The sequence below is a fragment of the Carlito syrichta genome, unplaced genomic scaffold, assembly GCF_000164805.1.
Source record: "Carlito syrichta isolate Samal-C Ts95f unplaced genomic scaffold, Tarsius_syrichta-2.0.1 Scaffold309642, whole genome shotgun sequence".
NCBI classification, from domain to species: Eukaryota; Metazoa; Chordata; class Mammalia; order Primates; family Tarsiidae; genus Carlito; species Carlito syrichta.
In genome coordinates, this window is record NW_007253738.1 from 469,726 (window position 1) to 490,900 (window position 21,175).

Below are 21,175 nucleotides of genomic sequence, written 5' to 3' on the forward strand. Positions count from 1 at the left end.
TTTTGTGGGAAAAGTTATCACCTTTGATATCTTCCTCCTGCTGCAGTGTGGTATTCATCCTTATCCCCAGTAGACTTTTAGAAAATACTCACTGGCACACTTGGTTACTTAATGACGATCTCATCTTTCAGATCCCATCACAATGGGCTCTGGCAGCAGGTGCTGTCCCTAAATACAGGATCTGAGGGCAGTTCTGGATGGCAATCCAGAGTACATAGTAATATCATTAGAGGGGAAATTACTGATTAACAGTTATAAAAATATAAGTGCTTAGTGGCTTAAATTCTCAGCTGATTAGTAGGAAACAAAGTATAGTATTATAATTCTCCCTCAGCATTATGGGCAAGGGCTATATGACATAATTTCTTTTTCTTTTTTTACTCAATTTGAGACTTCAGGTAAGGTCGAATTACAGAATCTGTGCTCCTTCCTTAAAAGTTAGTTATCAGATATGTGCATGTATTTAAAACAGTTTACAGGTGTTAGCAGGCTTCTGTTAGGAAGTGGAGAATGTGATGTGAGGAGAAGATGTCTGTTTTGTGAACTTGCACAGATTCTGCACCTGGGTGGCAGCCTGTCATTTGTAGCCGCCCCATGATCAGCTGTAGACAGTTAGACAGTCCTTTGCTAGGGTGACATAGAGTGGACTTCTGGTCCTGAACTAACGCAGCACCTGTTCATCTTGTCTCCCAGGCTTACGTGTATGAAGTGGGCTCAAGCACCTTTTCTCACCGACTGGCAGGGCACACAGACACCGTCACCCAAGTGGCCTTCAACCCCTCAGTGCCCCAGGTACAGCCTGATGAGTGGTTGGGAGGGGGAAGGGAGGAATTTTCTACTGTGCACAAATCTTACATCATATTTTTGTGTCTGTCAGACTTAATTTTGGTGAAATTTTATAATATGTAAATTTTCATGCCAGTGTTCCCTGAGTGCGGGGAGAAGAACTTAGGGGATCAACCCTTACTGGGGAGAAAGAGAAACCTAGAAAAATGTCTTTTGTAATTAATGTATTTGTTATTCAGTGCCTATGCATGAATAACAAAAATAGAGAAATATATGAGAATATCCATGGACAAATAGAGACTGAAATAGAGAAATATATGAGAATATCCATGGACAAATGTGTAGCACAAAGATGAACACTATGGTTAAAATTCAAGCAAGAAAGCAAGCACCAGTGCAGATGAAAACAAGATTCTGAAAATCCTTATGAAAAGAATTTGAATATAGAAAAGGACCACAAAACTTAAAGTAACTTTTAATTAGGAGAAAAGATGAAAAGAAAATAACAATTGCAAATCAATTATACAGAAAATGAATGGTATTATGGAAATGTAGGAGATTGAAAGTATTAAATATTAATTGAACCCGAGTATTTGGTATTATACATTGGATTTTATCTCTCTAAGATTGAAGCTTTGATTCAGAGGACAGTTTTTATGTGTGGGCATGTGCTCTGGCCTGATGTGTGTGGCCAAGGGGAGCAGCACTGATGTGCCTGTTCACCGGCTCATTCCCAATAAACAAGGTGCTGCTACAGTCCAGGCATGTCATGTTGCCTGGCGCACACACTGCCTACAGTGTACACTGAGTATTGATACATGAATGAGCACATCTTGTCTTGCTGTGGACCAGAGCGCCTGTTCAGTCCACTGCAGGTGGGCATTGGGTGTGTAGTTTCCTTCCCTATTGCAAGCAACCCTGAGAGGTTACCTCATGGTGCTTCATGTATTTCAGTGACGAGGCTACGTGTACTGTTGGACACCTGCTTTTCTTGTTAATGCTGTGCCTCTTCTATTCTGAAATTTAGTGTATTGTTTGGAGTTGTATTCTGTCTTTAATCCTTTGACCATCTTGCTGGTGAGATATGGGGTGGTCAGAAATGAAAGAAATTAGAAGAAAAGATGATAGTGAGACCCAGTGAGATATGTTGCAGGGTGTTTCATAGTGACTTATAGGTGGAAGAAGATGCCAGTTGTTTTGAAAATTCAGTGTTTTGCATCAGAATGTCTTTTGGCATGAATGAGTGGATAACATTTTCTGAATACTTGAAAATTTTCAATTAGAAAAAAGTTGTATGGGCTCTCTTCTTGCTGAGATTATTTAATGAATAAATGAAAGAAAGGGAGGAAAAGGAGCACATTGTACTTGTTGTGAACCTTGTTTCTTGATGAAGGGCCTTGAAGAGGAGGCAGTGAAGACCAGTGTTCCCGCATGCTGCTCGTAAGCCAGGAGGCTCTTCAGAACCAGGACACACCGTGGCTGGTGCCCTGGTCTCCGATGTAGGTGGTGGTGTGAGCATGAATGCCTGACACAGTGAATGAGAAAGAATTTGATTCACCAGTGAATGACATAGTAATAAATGATATGAAATAAGAACTTGTGAACTGAGAAAGATGCTGGCTAGAGCCCCATTCCACTGTGGTACACGTGGTTGGGAAGGTGCGCTGGCTGTGGAAAGAGGCCTTCAGTTCTTGCCGCATGGGCCTCTCTGCAGGGCTACAGGAGTGACTTCACCATGTGGCTGGTGGCTTCAAGGGTGATTCAGAGCAAATGGTAAGAGAGAGCGAGGGAGTGAAAGGATGCAGTGTCTTTGGCTGAGCCTTCAAAGTCACTCTCCATCATTTCCTAAACGTCTGATGACTGCCCAGATCATCTCTAGCTAATATGGGAGGAGGCTGGTTAGCTGTGCACACTACCAAGAGTTGAGGATCGGGGCCACATGGACGGCTGGCTGCTGCACCTGCTGTATTATTTGAAGCAGAGTACGTGCTTCATAAAATTCTGTTTATTGAATGAATGGGTGCATTAAAACAATAATAGTAACATGTTCAGAACTCTGTATTTACATGTTTTCCATCTTGTCCTGCCATGGACCAGAAAACATCTAACATCTGATGACTTTTACATTCACAGATAAGTATAATTGTTGGTTCCTTATTAATTTTTAAAAATTTCTTTTCTGAGTCTACTTTTTTGTGCATATATCACCCTATAGGCCTTTCCTCTGTCTCTCAGCATCGTATATTAAAAAACTAGACAGTGTCAAATAACTACATTGCATATTAAACAACTACACAGTATTGAGATATTTACTTATCATGACCTACAGTAACTTTTAAAGTATGTTTTCCAGTCACTTTTATTTTCTCAGGTTTGGACAATATTGGTAGTTATTGAAGGGACAGTTGTCACCACATTGTTAAATTGAGTAAAATTAAGGCTGGGAACAGCCACAGGCAGGAAAAGTCTCTGTTAAAAATAAACACGGTAAGGCAGCACTTGTGAAGTGGGATAGAACCTCTGAAAATCTCCTCTATAAATGCAATAAGAACATTCCCAGATTGTCAAAATCAACATTCTTAAAACTGTGGAAATTAACAGAAGGCTTGCAACAATCCAAAGAGCATTTGTGCAAGAAAAAAATAGCTTGAGTTTTAGTAAAAACAGTGACCTTTGAAGCTTATCCCACATTTAATGAAAAAGGAGAGCTTCTCTTTAAAGTTAGTACCATGGACTAACAAATAAATTTCTTTTTTTTGAGTTGGAGTCTCACTCTGTCGCCCAGACTGGAGTGCAGTGGCCGCTCCCGGCCACCGCAGCCTCGACCTGCTGGGCTCCTGTGATCCTTCCGCCTCAACCTTCTGCAAATTCAGTTCTTATGTGAGGCATAGGTGGACTTGGGTTAAGACTGTGTTTGATATGCTGGTTCCTTTAGTAGGACATGGAGCACTGCAGTTTTGAAGGCAAAATCGACAGGCTTCTCTTAAGGATAGTTAACTTCATGTATGATGTGACAGCACATCCACAATGGAAATGTTTGAACAAGCCTGGCCCGAGGTATGTGTGGAGGTATGGTACCCCATGCTGTGGGTACCAGCAGCGTTGTCCTTGTCTGACAGCCAGAGCTGGAAAGGAGGTGAGTGTGAGGCTGAGCGTTCAGCAGTGTCATGCTGTGCAGGCCCCACTTGTGGTTGTTGCTTTCTCTACATATTATGATCAACCGGTCAGAACTTTATAGAGCAGGTCCAGAGCCACCAACGTCTGAGGGGTTTCTGGTGATATTCTTTCTCTCTCTCTGTCTCTGTGTAGATTTGATTAAATAATTTATCTTATGATAAATAAATGTGTACCTCCACAATGTTAATGTTTCTTGACAGTGGACTGTGTGTTGCTAGTTTGATAGGTTTTTAAAGGCTCTTTACCAGTGTCTCCACATCACAGCCTTATTGAGGGTAGGCCCTCTATCTACAATGTGGGCAGGTCCTTCTTGGTGAGATGCAAAGCTGGTCATTGCAGACTGGTGTCTGACACATGTAGTAGCAGTTTTACCAGTTCACTGTTGGAATGGCCAGTTCACTGTTGACCACTTGTGTATTTATTGCCTGGTGGAGAAAGAATTATGGAAATGTACCTGGTGCCACTTACATGGCCTCCTCAGTAGTCCTTGAAATCAGGAGGAGAGACTCTGGAGGACTAAGCCAACTTGGAGACGGAATAGGATTGTTGTTGCAGGTCTCGGATGCTCATGACAAGGCCTGATGGGAGGGACTTGGAGCAGAGTGGCACCCATGGCAACTCTTGCCAATCCTTATTCTTCTATAAAACGGGCATGGGTTGGGCCATGGAAGTCTTAAGCTGCTCGGTCACTTAGAACATCTGTCCTGTGTCTCCTGCAAGGTCACTTGGGACCACATGATGTCATGTGAAACAATAACCACGGTTGCTGTTGAGCATCTCCCAAGGCAAGGGCCGGGAGAGGCTCTCCTCACATTATCCCACTCCTGTCACCAGCCTTGTTGCAGACATGAGTGTAGACGTGTCTCAGGTGAGAATGTTGGGACCTAACAGAGGAAGCCAAAGTTTCATACATGGTCACAGTTTGTACCAGCACCTTTATGACTTCAAAACCTGTGTGCCTTCTACCCCCAACTTGAGCATGTGAGGCCTGTGAAGTGCTTCAGACATTTGTAGTAAGATAAAGTGCATTGCTTTTGCCATCTGCGTTTAAATATTTATCTAAAAGTTCTTTTTGAAATTGAAATAAAAATGTCTACATAGACTTGCCATTCATTCCAAATCTAGGGTGAGTTCCCAAACCCTTCACAGACTCTGGCCATAGCTCCTGGATTTCAAATTCACAAAAGAATGATCTGGAACGTTAACCCACTCCATTTTTCTTAACATCCCAAACTGTGGTCTAAGTTGTGGCTGTGGATAAAGGAGGATGAAGAAGTGAACCTGAATACTGGCCTTTCACCTGATGTTGCATGAGATACTGTGTCCAAGGACCACATTACACCTTCACAGTCAGAGCGCTTATCCGCTTAAAAACTTCAACATGATCCACATTTCCTCCCTAAAAATGCTCTGCTGCTTTGGAAAGCTGGAATCTTTAATTTTTTTTGAATCTGTGTATTAGCTTCCCCTTACCACAGTAACAAATCAACTGCAAACTGCAGGTAAGACAATCGATTAATTCTCCTATGGTTCTGGAGGTCGGAAGTCTGGCAGGGTCTTGCTGGGCTCAGATCAAGGTGTTGGCAGAGCTGCTTCTCTCTGAGACTGCAGGAGAATCTGTTTCTTGCCTTCTCTGGCTCCCAGAGGTTGCTGCAGTCCATCATCAGCCAGCAGCATCGTGGTCTTCGTGTCCCTCACTGTGACCCTCTCTTCTGCCCCTTCTTCCACTGTGGAGACCTTTGTGATGGTTATACCGGACAGGATCATCTGCCCATCTCAAGACCCTTGACTGAATTACATCTTCAAAGTCCCTTGGAGTGAATATTTTGCCACATATTAATGAGATCTGAAACCAGGTATAGATATCTTGGGGGTGTCACTCTGACTGCTATAGCTGTCTCATCTCTGCTCAGATGTCACCTCTTAGAGTGGTCTTGCCTGAAGCCCATTCTAAAATCAGCTGTCTTGCCCACCTCAGTCACATTTTCTCATGTTTTCTCGCATCACCTTTTGTTTTCTCCCAGCACTTAACCCAGTATGAAATCATTCTGCTGACCATCTGGCGAGTTTGTTGATGTTTCTCTCATTGAATATCGGGGCTTCCTCTCCCTGATCATTGCTGGGATTCCTCTTGTTGCCCGAGTTTTGTTTTGTTTGGTTTTTTTTGAGCAAATTTGAGAGGATCTTTGTTCCTTGTAGCCATTAAGCCAGTTTGCATTCGCGTACACTAGTTACCTGCTTGTATGATTGACCAATCTTCATATTTTTCTCTGTACTAATTATAAACTCCTTGAGCAAAGTTGCCATCCTTTTCCTCTTCCTCTGTTTCCTCTACTAAGAATGTGCTGGTAAAGTACTTAGTACATTGTACACTGCTACAAGAATCTGTGAGTTCCAGTCTTGAAAAATAATTTCTTATGGTATTTTTCATCTTTGGGTTTTGCTATATAACAAGATCCTCCAGGACCAGAGGTTTTTATCGATGCTTACTGAGGGCAAATCCTGGCTCTGCCAGGTGTCTCCTCCATCTTGGATCACAGACTGACGGGTGATGTCCCACCAGACCCTGTGGGCTACCTTCCTATCCCCCCGGAGGCATGCCCACTGCGAGGTCCAGCAAAGTTCCCTGAGGACAGTGGACATAGAGATTGAACACTTCCAAACACGAGTACGACCTGCTGCATTTCATTTATTGTAAGAGTGTATTGAGTTTTAGGAGTGATGATAAAGCCGTTGGTGCTGTCTTTGTGGACATATGAGGTGTCTGACACGCAGTCTCGCTCCAGAGTTTCTTAGCAGGCACTTTTCCCTATCCTGCTTATCAGAAGGATTTCTGAAATGCCAGTACTTCAGTAATGGGTTGGCTCTAGGTGGGTTCACAAGCCTTTGCTTTTTTGTTCCACATTAGTATGAGTTTAGGTACCTTCACTAACGTTTCTGAAATTGGGGGACCCTTAAACTCTTTATCCTTTCTTTGTAAAGTACTGTAGTGTGCTCTTTCTTTCTTTCCTTTTTCTTTTTTAAACCATTGGTACACCTCACACATAATTGTTTAAAATCATGTTTATAAAGTGTAACACATAGCTCAAGCTTTTTCTTTTTCTTTTTTTTTTTTTTGAGCATGTTCTCACTCTGTCACCCAGGCTGAAGTGCAGTGGCATGATCATAGCCCACCTTAGCCTCAACCTCCTTGGCTCAGGTGATCCTTCTGCCTTAGCCTTCCAATGTGCTGGGATTACATACATGAGCCACCATGACTAACCAAACTTTTGTTTTGAAAAAATTATTGAATAATTCAAAGTTTTTATATGTAGCAAAAGACCACTCTGAATTCCAACCCAGTTGATTAGCATTTAAAATGCATGCTTGGCTAGGGATGGCTGTGTATTGAGAACAGGACTTCCGAGCCCACATACCAGTCCTTCACTGCTGCAAGGAAATGCATACTATTTGCCTTCAACAGCTCACGTTTCAATACCTTGGAATGATGATGACTACTTCCCAATAAGATGGCAAAACACATGTGCTATCAGGGTTCTCCAGAGAAGCAGAATTAAGAGGATGCAGATAGATAGATGTTAGATAGATGGATAGAAGAATAGAGAGACAGGTGACATGACAGATGGATAGAGAGAGATAGATTATATATAGATAGATGAGAGAGAGAGAGAACCTACGATGGATGGATAGATGGATGAATGGATGGATAGATAGATATAGATGATATATAGATAGAAGAGAGATATGTCGATAGATAGATAGATAAGGAGATTTAGTGGAAACTGCCTAACACAGCTGTGGAGGCCAAGTCCATGATCTGCTATCTGTAGACTCTAGATCAGGAGAGCCTGTGCTGTGATTCCAGTCTGAGTCCAAAGACCTGAGATTGGGGGTAAAAGGGGCCACTGGTGCTCTTGAATACAATGTTTTTAAAAACTGTGTTTGGCATAGTAGACTGGCAATAACCTTTGGTTAACTCGTGACATATTGACGTCAGTTGAGGCACAAGTTTGGTCTGATTGGCATTAGCTGGACACTGAAGTCTCTAGGACCAGATTTTGGTCAGAAATGTTTTCTGAGACCCCGTTAGACATACAGCCATCTGTCACAGTTCACACAGTTCCGTTGTCACTATTTTGACTTTGTTTCTGACTCTTTTACCAAATTCATTTCTTTTGTTGAGTTCCCTCTCCCCAGCCTGGCTGCATTTTAGAATTGTAGGAAAACTTTGTGTAGTGCCAGTGTGTCAGCTTGAGGGGAGGCTGGTGACATCTCAGACTCAGTGTGGCCATGGTGGGTAGGGAGGCGTGGCTGCCAGGGCCGAATGGGGTGGAAACATCTCTTCTGTGTGCAGATGTCCTCTGGGGTCTGCTGTGAGCTTTGTTCTTTTCTCACTCTTTGTGCTGCCCCTGAATATAACACACTTTTCCTCATGTTAAGCTACTATCTCTGAACCTTTGCCCAAGCCCCAGATGCTCTCCTTGACCCAAATTCCATCTGCTTCTGTACATTCTAGCTGGGAGCCCTGTAGCATCTCAGACTCTGCATTCTGATTCATATGCTTATTTTATTCCCAGGGCCCCAGGCCTGCTCCCCTCCTGATCTTGATTGCTTAGGGATGGTCTGCCCCAGCCTGAGCGGAAACCTTGTAGTTCTGTGGGCTTGCCCTCCATCCCCTAATTGCTCACATCTCACCAAGTAAAGTCTGGCAGCCAGGTCACATCTTATGTCTTCCGTGACTCTCTGCCCCTTGTTTCACTCTGAAGATTGTGCAGATGCCCCTTATTGCTGTCTGCGTCTCCAAGCACCCCCACGCCTGCCCATCCATTCTGGTCCCACAGCCTAGTCTTCATGCCCACCTGTCCTTCCAGACGCCTTCTCCAGCTTCTCATTTGTTGTGTGGATGGTGAAGACTTTTATGACCTGGCACGCGAGCAGAGAGACCGGATTTTGTAATCCTCCTGGAGTCACGGCTTATCTGCTGCCCTGGGGTCCTCTGCCCTGGGGTCCTCTGCTTTCAGAAGTGTGCTGATACAGGTACTGAGCGCTGTTCACTTCCCTCCAGGGGCTGCTCAGCATCAACCTCACATTTTGAAAATCTTATGTTTTCGTATTCATTTAGTTCTAAATGCGTTCTGAATCCCTTTTGGTCTTTTTCATTGAGCCATGGGTTATCTAAAAGTGTGCTATTTTGTTTCCAAATATTCAGGGACTTTCCTGAGATCTTTTTTAAAATTGACTTCTAATTTAACTTCATGGAACAGAGAAAATACTTTACATGACTTGAATTTATTGGCCTTTGCTTTGTGTTCTGTGTACACCAGAAAAGGATGTGTGTTCTGCTGTTGGTGGAGTGTTCTGTATATTAGTCAAGTTAGTTAACTGTGTTCTTCAACTCTTCTGTATCCTTTCTTAATGTCTACTTGTTCTATTAACTATTGAGATTGGTATTGAAATCTCTGACTTTAATTGCATGTTTTCTCTTTTTCCTTATAATTCTGTCAGTTTTTTTGCTTCATGTATTTTGAAGCTATTTTATTAGGTCAAGTGTTGTTATGTCCTCTTAGTGAATAGAAGTCTTTATTACAATGAAATGATGTTCTTTATTCCTGGTCATATTTTTTGCTTTAAAATGTACTTTGTCTGATATTAGTATTGCCACTCTAGCTTTCTAGTGTTAGTGTTAGGATGGTTTTTATCTTTTAAAAATTATTTTCCTTTTAACATATTTGGATCTTTACATTTGAAGTGTGTTTCTTACATGCTGTATTCAATGGTGTCTTGATTTCTTATCCAGCTTGACTATTTTTGTCTTTCAATTGGTGGATTTAGACCATTTCCATTTAAGATGGTGGAATGCTTATATTTAAGACTCTGCCTTGCTTATTTGTTTTCTATTTTTCCAGATTTTTGTTTTTCTGTTTATTTGGTTCATTGAATTTTTTAATATTTCCATTTTATCACCTTTTTGGGGCTTTTTAGGTATAACTCTTTGGTTAGTATGAGGTTACTTCAGGTTTACAGTGTACACCTTTAACTTATGGCAGTCTACACTTACTTGATATTTTACCATTTATCTCACAATAGTGAACTCCTGTTTCTCCTCCCTAGGCTTTTACACCATTATCATGCATTTTACTTTTACATGTATTACTGTCTAAATGTTTGAATAGCCCTCAGATTCATATGTTGAAATCTTCACTCCCAGGATGATGGTGTGAGGAGGTGAATCCTTTGGGAGATGTTTAGGTCATGAGGGCAGAGTATCCTGAAAGGAATTTGTTCCCTTATAAAAGAGTCCCAAGGGAGCTCATCCGAGCCTTTCACCATGTGAGGATGCAGGGAGAAGGTGCCATCTGTGAGGGAGCAAGCCCTCACCAGACACTGCTAGCACCTTGATCTTGGACTCCACAGTCTCCAGAACTGTGAGAAATAAACATTTGTTGTTTATAAGCCACCCAATTTATGGTAACTTTGTTACAGCCACCTGAATGGACTAAGACAGCATGTTATAAATTTCACATGATATTATTGTCAACTTTTTAAAAACAGTTATTTTGAAAGAGATTTAAATAATAAGGAAAAGTTCTATCTATTTACTTATATGCCTATATACTTATTTACTTATATACTTCAAGCAGTTGGCAAGTGAGTATGCGGGTTTTGCCCCTTGTGGATCTGACTTCAGACTCCTCTTCTTAAGCACTGTGCCTGTCACTGCACACCCACAGAGTGGAACTATCACCTGCAAGAACCAGGGCAGCTTCTAGAAGAAAAGGATTAAAATATATAGAACTTTATGAGGAAAATATGAGAGCAGAGCTCACCTCTTATTTATTACAGACACGAGGGGACAAGAAAAATGTTTTCCTTCTCAGATTTATTGACTTGACTGAATTTCAGGTCAGTGTTTCAAAAAAGTTGCTTTTATTCTAGTATATGCCAATATATATCCTATTTTTATTAACGTGGCTTAATGCTCTTTTTCCTTTTTTCGTCATTGAGTGGTTTTTCAAGTATGTGCTTTCACACGCAGTATTCTAGTTCTAAAGAGTGTGTCATTCCCATATATTTCCTGACTGCTTCATCTTGCCCACATCATGAAAGTTAATTCCATTCCTGAGGATTCTGCACTGCCTTCCTTTTGGAAAGCGTTCTGCAGACTCAAGCAGAGTCAACAGCCAAACCATTGGCTTAACTGTTACACAGATGCAAAGAATAGGTGTCTGCCACTGTCACATCACCTACGTTATTATTCAGGTAATATTTGTCTTTGCCAAAAATTGTACTCCACATAGTATTGATCTTTCACTGCATAAGCTGTCCACATAATAAACTAAGAAGATGAAAACAAATAAGGGTTGGATTCAGGATTTGTGGTAGCTGGCAGAATTTCTTCAGCAGAAAGGGAAGGAAGCTGAACTATGAAACTGGTAGGCTACTATTATTTTTACTGTAAGCTGTCCAAGCCCACCAGGCCTGTAACTTCTAAGTGGAGTGTGTTATGTTCTGCAGTGTAAAGCAAAGGTTCTGAACTAGAGTCATTAGTAGCAGAATTTATTCCAGGATTCAGATTTGAGTAACTTACCTCTCACCAGCAGTAGCCAACATGGAAAGTCTGCTGTGCTGTGGATTTATGGCTCACCTACTCTGGACATGTACTGGGTTAGTCTTAGCTGAGTTGTCCATATTGGGAATATACCTGGAGGAACTCAAATCATTCTACAAAAAAGATACCTGCACACACATGTTTATTACAGCACTATTTACAATAGCAAAAACATGGAATCAACTGTGCTGCCCTTTAAAACTGGACTGGATTTTTAAAAAGTGGTATATATACACGATGGAATATTATACAGTCATAAAGAAGGACAAACATGTGGACTTCACAGCAACTTGGATGAATTTAGTGTCTATCATACTCAGTGATCTATCACAGAAACAAAGAACAGAGTACCATATGTTCTCACTCATAAATGGACCTTGAACAATTTTCATAATACTATAAGAAAGAGATTGGCAGTAGTGGGAAACTGCCACAGGAAGGGCTGGGGGTGGAATTGGCAGTAGCGGGAAGCTTCTAGGGGAGGGGAGGCACACCTCATCAACAAGGGTACCTGCATAATGAACATTTGTATACCTAACCCTGAATTGTATTCCCTCCCCCCCCCCCAAAAAAAAAAGAAAAAAGAAAAGCATCTTAGCTGAGTGACAGAGAATTAGATTGGAAAATCATGGTATACAAAATGCAATTGCATAAAAATCTACTAGAGTGTCTCTGAAAAAATGAAGATTTCTGGACCCCTATCTCAGACTTTCTATTTCAATAAACCCGTGGAAGATCCTGGGAGTTTGGATTTTCTATCTTAGGATTTTGTTGCAGTTGGGTCTCAGATCATACTTTGAGAGAAATCTGGTTTTGAAATTAATGAGTTATAGATCTTTTAAAAACATGTATTCTTGTCATGTGTGAGATATATGCATTTAATATATTTTCCCCTAATCTGTGGCCTGCCTGTTTACAATATCATGGTATCCTTTAATGAACAGAATCTTTGATTTTTATGAAAGCTAGCTTTTTCTTTTATGGTTAATACTTTCTGTGGCCTAAGAAACCTTTGCCAACACAAAGACTGAAAAGATATTCTTGTTTTCTTTTAGGAATTTTTACTTTTATTTATATTTAGAACTCTTGTCTATTGTATTGGCTGTATATTGCTGCTTAACAGTGTTTGCAAAAACCAAGTGGCCTGAAATGCCCTTGCTATTGCATGGTTTCTGTGGGCCAGGGATCTGGGCATTGGTGAGTCCTCTACTCAGGGTCTCCAGGGCCGGGACTGAGATGGCAGCAGCTATGGCTCAGCTGAGGTCCAGCAGGGATGGTTCTGCTTTCATTCCCGCCCAGGCTGTTGGCAGATTTTAGTCCTTGTGGTTGTTGGACTGAGGGCCTCAGCTTCTTGCTGGCTCTGGGCTAGAAGCACCCTTAGCTTCTAGCAGCCCCTTGCTCCAGAGTTCCTGGTGGGACACTTCTCCTCAAAGCCAGCAGGGGCAACTCCAGGAGGCTATAACCTCATGCCCAGGTTTACCCTCATTCATCACGTGTGTTGTATTCACCTGTGACGGGGCAGGTCACAGGTGCTTGCTGTGCTTGTGGAGGTGGGGCGGTGGGGGGGTCACACAAGGCAAGATCTCTCCTCCACCTCCACCTGAGTGGATTCTGGGTATGAAGATAGATAAGAGTAGATTCATTTTTTTCCATATGAATATCTATTCGCTCTAGCAACATGCATTAAAAATTATTTCCTTCATCCACTAAATTTCACTGGTGTCCTTGTTGAAAATTAGTTAACTTTATAAGTGTAGGTCAAGTCTCTTGCTTAATACTTAATTTTCTTTATAATTTTAAAAGATTATTTTTATTGAATTTGTTTTATTCTTCCAATGATAAAGTTGTTATTGTAATTGTCTAGTGAAGAAAATTAATTGCTGTCCTCTTAAAATGCTTTACCAACTTATGATTCCATTATAAAAGTGAAGGTTCATTATTATTATTCTGAAAATTACTGACTACTGGTTATTTATGCTGCAATTGACTGCCATGTACAGTATGGTCATAACTTTTCTCCAAGAGTTTCAGTGAAAAATAGAAACAGTCATTGTTTTTCATCATCCTCACTGGTTGTAGGGTTTAGTCCAAACTGCTTAGTTTAGCAGACAAGGCTGATCTCTGTAGAATGGAGGAGATTGTTCTTCCTACTTTTCAGTATGGAAGTCTTTCAGCATGGTCTCCCTTCCATTCTTCCCTTGCATGGAGGTTACCGGTCAACTCCCCACCATCTCCTGCTCTGGGATAAGCTCGGCCTGGAGCTGTCCATGCTCTCCATGCTTGGGGTGTGTTTCTCCTGACCCTCTCCTTGCAGACCCTCCTTCACTGCTGTCTTCTCAGGTTTCCCTGATATGGTAGCTTCAGTGGCAGACTTCAGTGCTGGTGTGAAGAGCACTGTGGTGCCCCACTGTAAGTTGTCAACTTCTGTGTCCTCTTCTCCACTGGAATTTGAGTTATTCAAGGGAAGGATAGCTTGTTATTTTTATTTTTATTCTTATTAGTCCAATCACCAGTGTAAATTAGATGTTTAGTGAGTGCTGGTGAGATACAGTAATCCTTTTATTATGTGTTGTGATAATACAAGTATTTCTAACAATGTCACTTATTTTGATATTGCCTAGAAATTACAGTACTCCTCATCTGAGAGTATTTATTTCATCATGGAGCCAGAAATGCACATCTACCACATAGAATTCTAGAAGAAAAAAAATCTGTGTAGCCCATTTACTTTTAAAACATTTAGCACAGTACCCCACTAGAAACCAAGTGAGTGTTGTGTTTAAAACATAGATTGTAGGCCCGACCCAGTGGTTCAACCTGTAATCCTAGCACTTTGAGAGGTCAAGGCGAGAAGATTGCCTGAGCCTCAGGTTCGAGACCAGCCCAGGCAACTTGGCAAGATCTCAACTCTTCAATAAATCAAAACTTAGCCAGACATGGTAGTGTGTGCCTGTAGTTCCGGCTACTTGGAAGGTTGAGGCAGAAGGATCACCAGAGCCCAGCAGGTTGACACTGGGGTGGCCATGAGTGTGCCACTGCACTCTGGCCTGGGTGACAGAATTAGACTACAACTCAAAATAAATAAATGAATGAATGAATAAATAAATAAATAAAACACAGGGACTGTAATATGACCTGGGAGGGTCTTTGAGTGTTCCAACTTAGAAAGTACAGCTAATCCTCCTTTACGATTGCACACTCCATCTGTTGAACAACACGAGGTTGGTGGGACAGTCATCGCTGGGATTGGGGTGTGGAGGGTCGGGTGATGAGGCAGCTGTCATAGCAAATTCAGTCTGCGGCTCCAGAAGTTTGAGCTAAAATGCTTGTATTTTCTGAGAACATACACAGCTTCAGTGTTTTTATCTGGCTATGTCCCATGCTATTTTAATGTCTAAAGTTGCATTTTGCCAATATTTTTTATGTAAAAAGTATCAGAGTCAACAAGGAGGACCGTTCATCAGAGCATGTCTGTGGTTTGCTGGCAAAGGGCCAACAGGTCATGGCTCTTTCTCATATTTTCTTGATCAGAGGAATTGCCCGTGTTCATGGGCACCTTCCTTCCTGCATGAGCCTCTACTTCTTTAGCACACTGCCTACACTGTGCTGTGCCCATCTGCTACCCCTCCCACAGGCCACTAAGTCCTTCTAGATCTTGAAGCTGAAGGGAGCTTATGTTGGGCATGAACCAACCCCATGTGTCCAGCCTGAGACCCACAGCTCGCTGCTGGGTAGCTTGGGCTGCCGTGACTGGGAAGCAAAGTCTACTGGTTGTTGCTTCGGATGACCAAGGCTGCTTTGTCTGTTTGTTAAGGCTAGATTTCAGCAGAACTAGAACAATCATACATTAGAAAAAGTGACTTTAACGATTATACAGGATAATTTCATTTTACATATCAGAAAGCCTCACAATTTAGGGGAGTTAGGAATTATAAAAGTTCATAGATCTAATTTGTGCACACTTTGGAGTCCATTGTGCCTTCAGTGTCTACCAGTGTCCTTTCCATTATCCCCTTCTGCCTCTTCAGAGCCCTCTCCAGAGCCCTCTTCAGGACCCTGGGTGGTTCCAGGACCCTGGGGCAGGATATGGTCTCACCGTGGGGGCAGGGACGTCCTCTGTGGTTTGCTGTGACAGTTGTGTAAATGTTAGCAGTTGGTTCTGGGAGAAGAGCACCCTAGAACCCGCTCTATGCTTCTCTTACACTGTAACGTTCACGTGAAGTTGTCTCTAGTTAATCTCAAAGGTAGTCCTGAGGGAAGAGTTACCCTTCTTACATACAGGAAAGAACAGCTTTAGAGAGATTGAGACTGGCCTGGCCATCGAGCCTCCAAGACCAGAAAGCTTATGCTTGCAGAGTAGCTGATCTGCGTGTCTCTGCCTTTCCATTTTATTAGTGTATGTATTCGTCCTCTGTGACAATTCATTCCTAACTTATATTCTAAGGTGTTATAACGTTTCAATGAGCACTTGGCAGAGAATATTTTAATGTTGCTCTTATTTTCTAAAAATAAAAATGGTGCCAGGACTCCCTTCTGGAGTGTTTGTGAGACAGGAAAGAAAGGTTATGGGAACCTCAGGGAGAGAGTACACCAGGGCAAGAGTAGAGGTTGTAGGCCTGACCTTCATCACGTCTGAGAGGCAGGGTTTATGGGCACTTCCGAAGATGCTTCCTGAATCCTCTGGAGTTGGTCCATGGGGACTGAGGCTGTTGGGCATTTTTCAAGTCTTTGTGGTCATGTTCTAGTCCAGGCCCCTCTCCACCTCCCCTCTTTCTGCAGTCACAGGCACACGCACGCCCCCTCTCCCCCAATGCACACAGGGCACTTACGAGCAGCTGCACCTGACCCTTAAAAAGACATCTGCTGCGGTGGCCCTCAGGTCCATATGAGTGAGTACCTGGATGAAGGGTGGTTGTCTTGGCCTCAATGGAGAGACAGTGGCCTTTCAAGCCAGTTAAAAACCCCAAATTACAGGCTACGTGCACAGAAATGCTATTTATTTTTACATATATGGTGATGAAAGTCAAATAACAGTGTTCAAACATTAGCTAGCAGAAGAAAGTGATGAATAACTGCACACTAATAATAAGGTAGGTTGCGGAAGTCAGTAGAGTGATTTAGAGCAAGCCTCTATCAGTGGGATCCGCAGGAATCCTGCCTTGACCTTCTGCCGGCTGGTTGACCTGGAGTCAGTTCTTTCATTGCTAGTTTCCTCAACAGTGAAATATTGTAGAGTTTAGTAAACACTTGTTTATTAAGCCTCCATTGTGGGGTGAATGACTGTTGCCAACAGGTGTTATTATCCAAGCATTGCTTCAAGCGTGAGGCTGTAGCTGAGAATACCAGAGATGTTGTAGTGTGTTTGTGCTGGGGTTTGTATGTCGGGGGAGTAAGTCGGTTATGTGCCTGTGAAAGGGCCATGAGTTCTAGGAGAAAGTAGGAAGGGAGGGAACAGCATATGTAAGGTGGGATGGCAGCTAAGGAGAGGGGTGGGTGGGTGTCAGGGGTTGGGGGAGACAGGCGAGAGACTCTGAGGTCTTGGGCAGCCCAGGGGCAGAGCAAAAGCCCCACAGGCCACTGTCCTCCTTCCTGGGGCTTGGGAAGAGCAGGATTCAGGCTCGCAGGGAGGAGGCCCAGGAACCCCGGGGGTAAGACCCACGGAACTTACAGGTTTTTCTTTCACTCAGCTTCTCTTGCAGGAAATAGAAGCCTCTGGAGGGTTTTGTTAGATCACTGGGAAGATTCTGACATAGGTTTTAAGACAGGGGTGGCAAACTGCACTGCCTGTTTTGTAAATAAGGTTTATTAGCTCGCAGCCATGCCCATTTGTGTAACATTGACTGTGACGGCTTCCAGAACAACAGCAGGACTGAGAGGTTCTGACCCAGGTCGCATGGGACACGCTTTCCTTCTTTTGGTTAAGAGACTCACCCAGGCTGTTGTGTTGAGAAGTCACTCCAGGGGAAGAAGTTGACTCAGGAGACCATGTAGGAGGTGACCACAGTGAACAGGAAAGAGAGTGATCAGTTCTGTGCAAACCATACCCAGATAAGGGGCTAAAGGAGAGGGTGTGTGTAGGGGCACTTTGTGTCTAAGAACCTTGGTGCCCCACGAGATGAGATGTTGGGGTGTTGGGACTTAGTTTGTTTGCTGAGTAGTTTACTTCAGCTGAAATAGGGTTTATATTAGCAGAGTGAAGGGATGTGCCAGCCTAGATGCCTTTCGGATGTCAGAATATTTTCCCCACTTGTTTATTTTTTTCTCAGAAGAGTGAAGTTATATTCCTTACTTAATTCATTTGTGTCCACATAAAAATAGCTCAGATGATCTGCAGACATTGAGAGGATCTGTGGGGAATGCACTCTAAGCCACCATTCCTTCCGCTTAGTGGCAGTGCAGAAGCCTACAGTGAGGACAGCATCGATGGTGACAGCAGCACGTGGCCCATCAGTGCACTCACTCATGCTATGCGCCTTATTTCAGAAACATGATAAGTGGCTGATCATTCTTGTCACGGTGCATGCAGCTTTCCTGGAAGTTTATTTTAATAAATAATTGGTTAAGAGCAGTTTTAGGTTCACAGCAAAATTGAGGAAGGTACAGAGATTTCCCATATACCCCTCCCAATGTCCACGTCCCCCATCAGAGGGTGCGTTGATGACAGTCATTGGACCTACACTGACACGTCATTAGCACCCAAAGTCTATAGTTTACCAGGTCTCTCTCTTGGTGTTGGGCAATCTGTGGGTTTTGATAAATGTATGCTGACGTGTCTACCATTAGCGCATCATGCTATATACTATTGTCCCTGCCCTAAAACCCCACTGTGCTCTGCCTGTTATCCCTCCCTCCCCCCAGTCCCTGGAAACTTCTCATTCTTATGCTGTCTTCACAGTGTTGCCTTTTCTAGGACATCTTACAGTTGTAAGCATACAGCATGTCACCTTTCAGACTGACTTTCTTCCCTAGTAACATGCGTTTAAGTTTCCTCCATATCTTTTCATGGCTTGTTGTTCATTTCTTTCTAGTGCTGAATGATACTCCACTCTTTGGGTGCACCACAGCTTATTTATCAACTCACCTACTGAAGCACATCTTTGTAGCTTTGAGGATTATAAATAAACCCATATAAACATCGGTGTGCATGTATGTGTATGGACAGATATTTTAAGCTCCTGTAGGTAAATACGAAGGAATGACGTTGTCAAATCACATGGTAAGTGTACGTTTAGTTTTGTAAGAAACTGCCAAATTTTCTTCCAAAGTGGCTGCCACCTTTCACATTCCCCCCAGCGGTGAGCAAGAGTTTTTATTGCTCCATGTCTTCACCAGTTTGGTGTTGCCAGTGTTGTAGATGTTGGCCTTTTCTGATAGTGGCATCTCATTGTTGTTTTAATTTGCATTTTCCTGATGACACATGACACGGAGCATCTTTCCATGTGCTTACTTGCCATCTGTATCTTCTTTGACAAAGTGTCTGTTAAAATCTTCAGCCTAATTTTAATCAGGCAGTTTGTTTCCTTGTATATTTTAGATAACAGTTCTTTATCAGATGTGTCTACTGCAATTACTTTTTCCCAGTCTTTGGCTTGCCTTTTCATTCTCTTGACATTGTCTTTTTCAGAGAATAATAAATTTTTGTTTTAATGAAGTCCCGATTGCCATTTTTTAATGGACATACCTTTTGTGTTGTATCTAAAAACATTGCTGTACCCAAGGTCATCTAGGTTTTCTTCTATGTTATCTTCTAGGAATTTTATCCATTTTGAGTTAACTTTTGTGAAGAGTATAAGGTTCAAGTCCAGATTTTTTTTTCTTTATTTTGGCATGTGGATGTCCAGCTATTTTAGTGCCAGTATTAGAAAGACTGTCTTTGCTCCATCGTATTGCCTTTGCTTTTCTGTCAGAGATTATTGTGTTTATGTGCATCTACTCCTGGGCTCTTTGTTCCATTGTTCTGTTTATCTGTTCTTTTGCCAATACCACACTGTCTTGATACCTGTAGACTTATAATGTCTTGAAGTTGGGTAGTGTTAGTCCTCTAACTTTGTTCTTCTCCTTCAGTATTGAATTGGCTATTCTGGGTCTTTTGCCTAAGTTGACACATAAAAATTGTACATATTTGTGGAATATGATGTAATGTCTTGATATATGTATACACTGAATAATGATAGAATCAGAGTAACTAGCACATCCTTTACCTTAAACTTTTGTTTTTTTGTATTGGTAGCATCCAACTTTCTGCCTTCTAACTACTTTTTAAAAATACAATAAGTTATTGTTTATTATAGTTATTTTGCCTTTCTATATAAACTTCATAATCAGTTTGTTAATATCCATAAAATAACTTGCTGGGATTTTGATTGGAATTACATTGCATCTATAGATCAAGATGGGAAGAACTGACATCTTAAGAGTATTGTCTTCCTATTTGTGAACATGGACTATATTTCCATTTATTAATTCTTCTTTGATATCTTTCATTAGCATTTTGTAGTTTTCCTCATATAGATCTTGTGTATATTTTGCTAGATTTGCACCCTTTTCATTTTTGGGGTGCTAATGTAAATGGTATAATTCTGCTTGTTCATTGACTTTTGCATATTAATCTTGAATCCAGCAGCTTTGCTGTAATCTCTGTTAGTTCCAGGTGTTGGTTTTGTTTTGTAGATTTTTTGAAATTTTCTCTGTAGACATTCATGTCATCTGCAAACAAGGACAGTTTTATTTCTTCTTTCCCAACCTATATAACTTTTATTTTCTTTTACTGTTTTATTGCACTAGCTAGAACTCCAGTATGATGTTGAAAAGAAGTGGTATAAGGGGATATCCTTGCATTGTTCTTGATCTTAGTGGGAAAGCTTTAAGTTTTTCACCATAGATAATGATGTAGGTTTTTGGTAGATATTCTTTACCAAGCTGAGGAAATTTTCCTTAATTTCTGGTTTACTGAGAATTTTTATCATGGATGTTAGATTTTGTCAAATGATTTTCTGTGTCTATTGATATTTTTAAGCCTATTTCTGGGGTAGATTAAATTAACTGATTTTCAAGTGTTGAATCAGCCTTATAAACCTGGGATAAATCCCACTTGGTCATGGTGAAAAACCTTTTGTACATTGTTGGATTCAATTTGCTAGTATTTTGTTGAGGATTTTTGCATCTATGTTCATTAGAGATATTGATCTGTAGCTTTTTAAAAAGCATAAGGTGTATCTTTTTTTATATATTAGAGCAATATGGGATTTAGAATGAATTAGGAAGCAATCTCTCTGCTTCTATCCTGTGAAGGAGATTATAGGGATTTGGTATATCTTCTTTAAATATCTGGTAGATTTCATTAGCTCATCTGGGCTCACTAGCCCATCTGGGCATCACGTTTTCTGTTTTGGAAGGCTTTTAATTATTAATTAAATGAAATATATATATATATGAATAAAAATATATATATATATTCAGATTGCCTAGTTCTTTTTGTGTGAGTTTTAGCAAACTGTTTCTGTCAAGGAATTGGTCCATCAAATTAGTGATGTAGAGTTGTTTTTTTTGTTTTTGTTTTTGTTTTTTTTTTTGAGTTGGAGTCTCACTCTGTTGCCCAGACTG

The 21,175-nt window shown here is 41.5% G+C and overlaps 1 protein-coding gene across 1 annotated transcript in view; it reads left to right on the plus strand.

Annotated features, from left to right (window-relative positions):
- WDR27 (WD repeat domain 27) overlaps positions 1-21,175 on the plus strand; it is a 181,434-nt gene that overhangs the window by 100,417 nt on the left and 59,842 nt on the right. Inside the window, exon 20 of the mRNA XM_008067492.1 lies at positions 694-792. Coding sequence (XP_008065683.1) covers positions 694-792 — 99 coding nt within the window. The remainder of the gene's footprint in view (positions 1-693; positions 793-21,175) is intronic.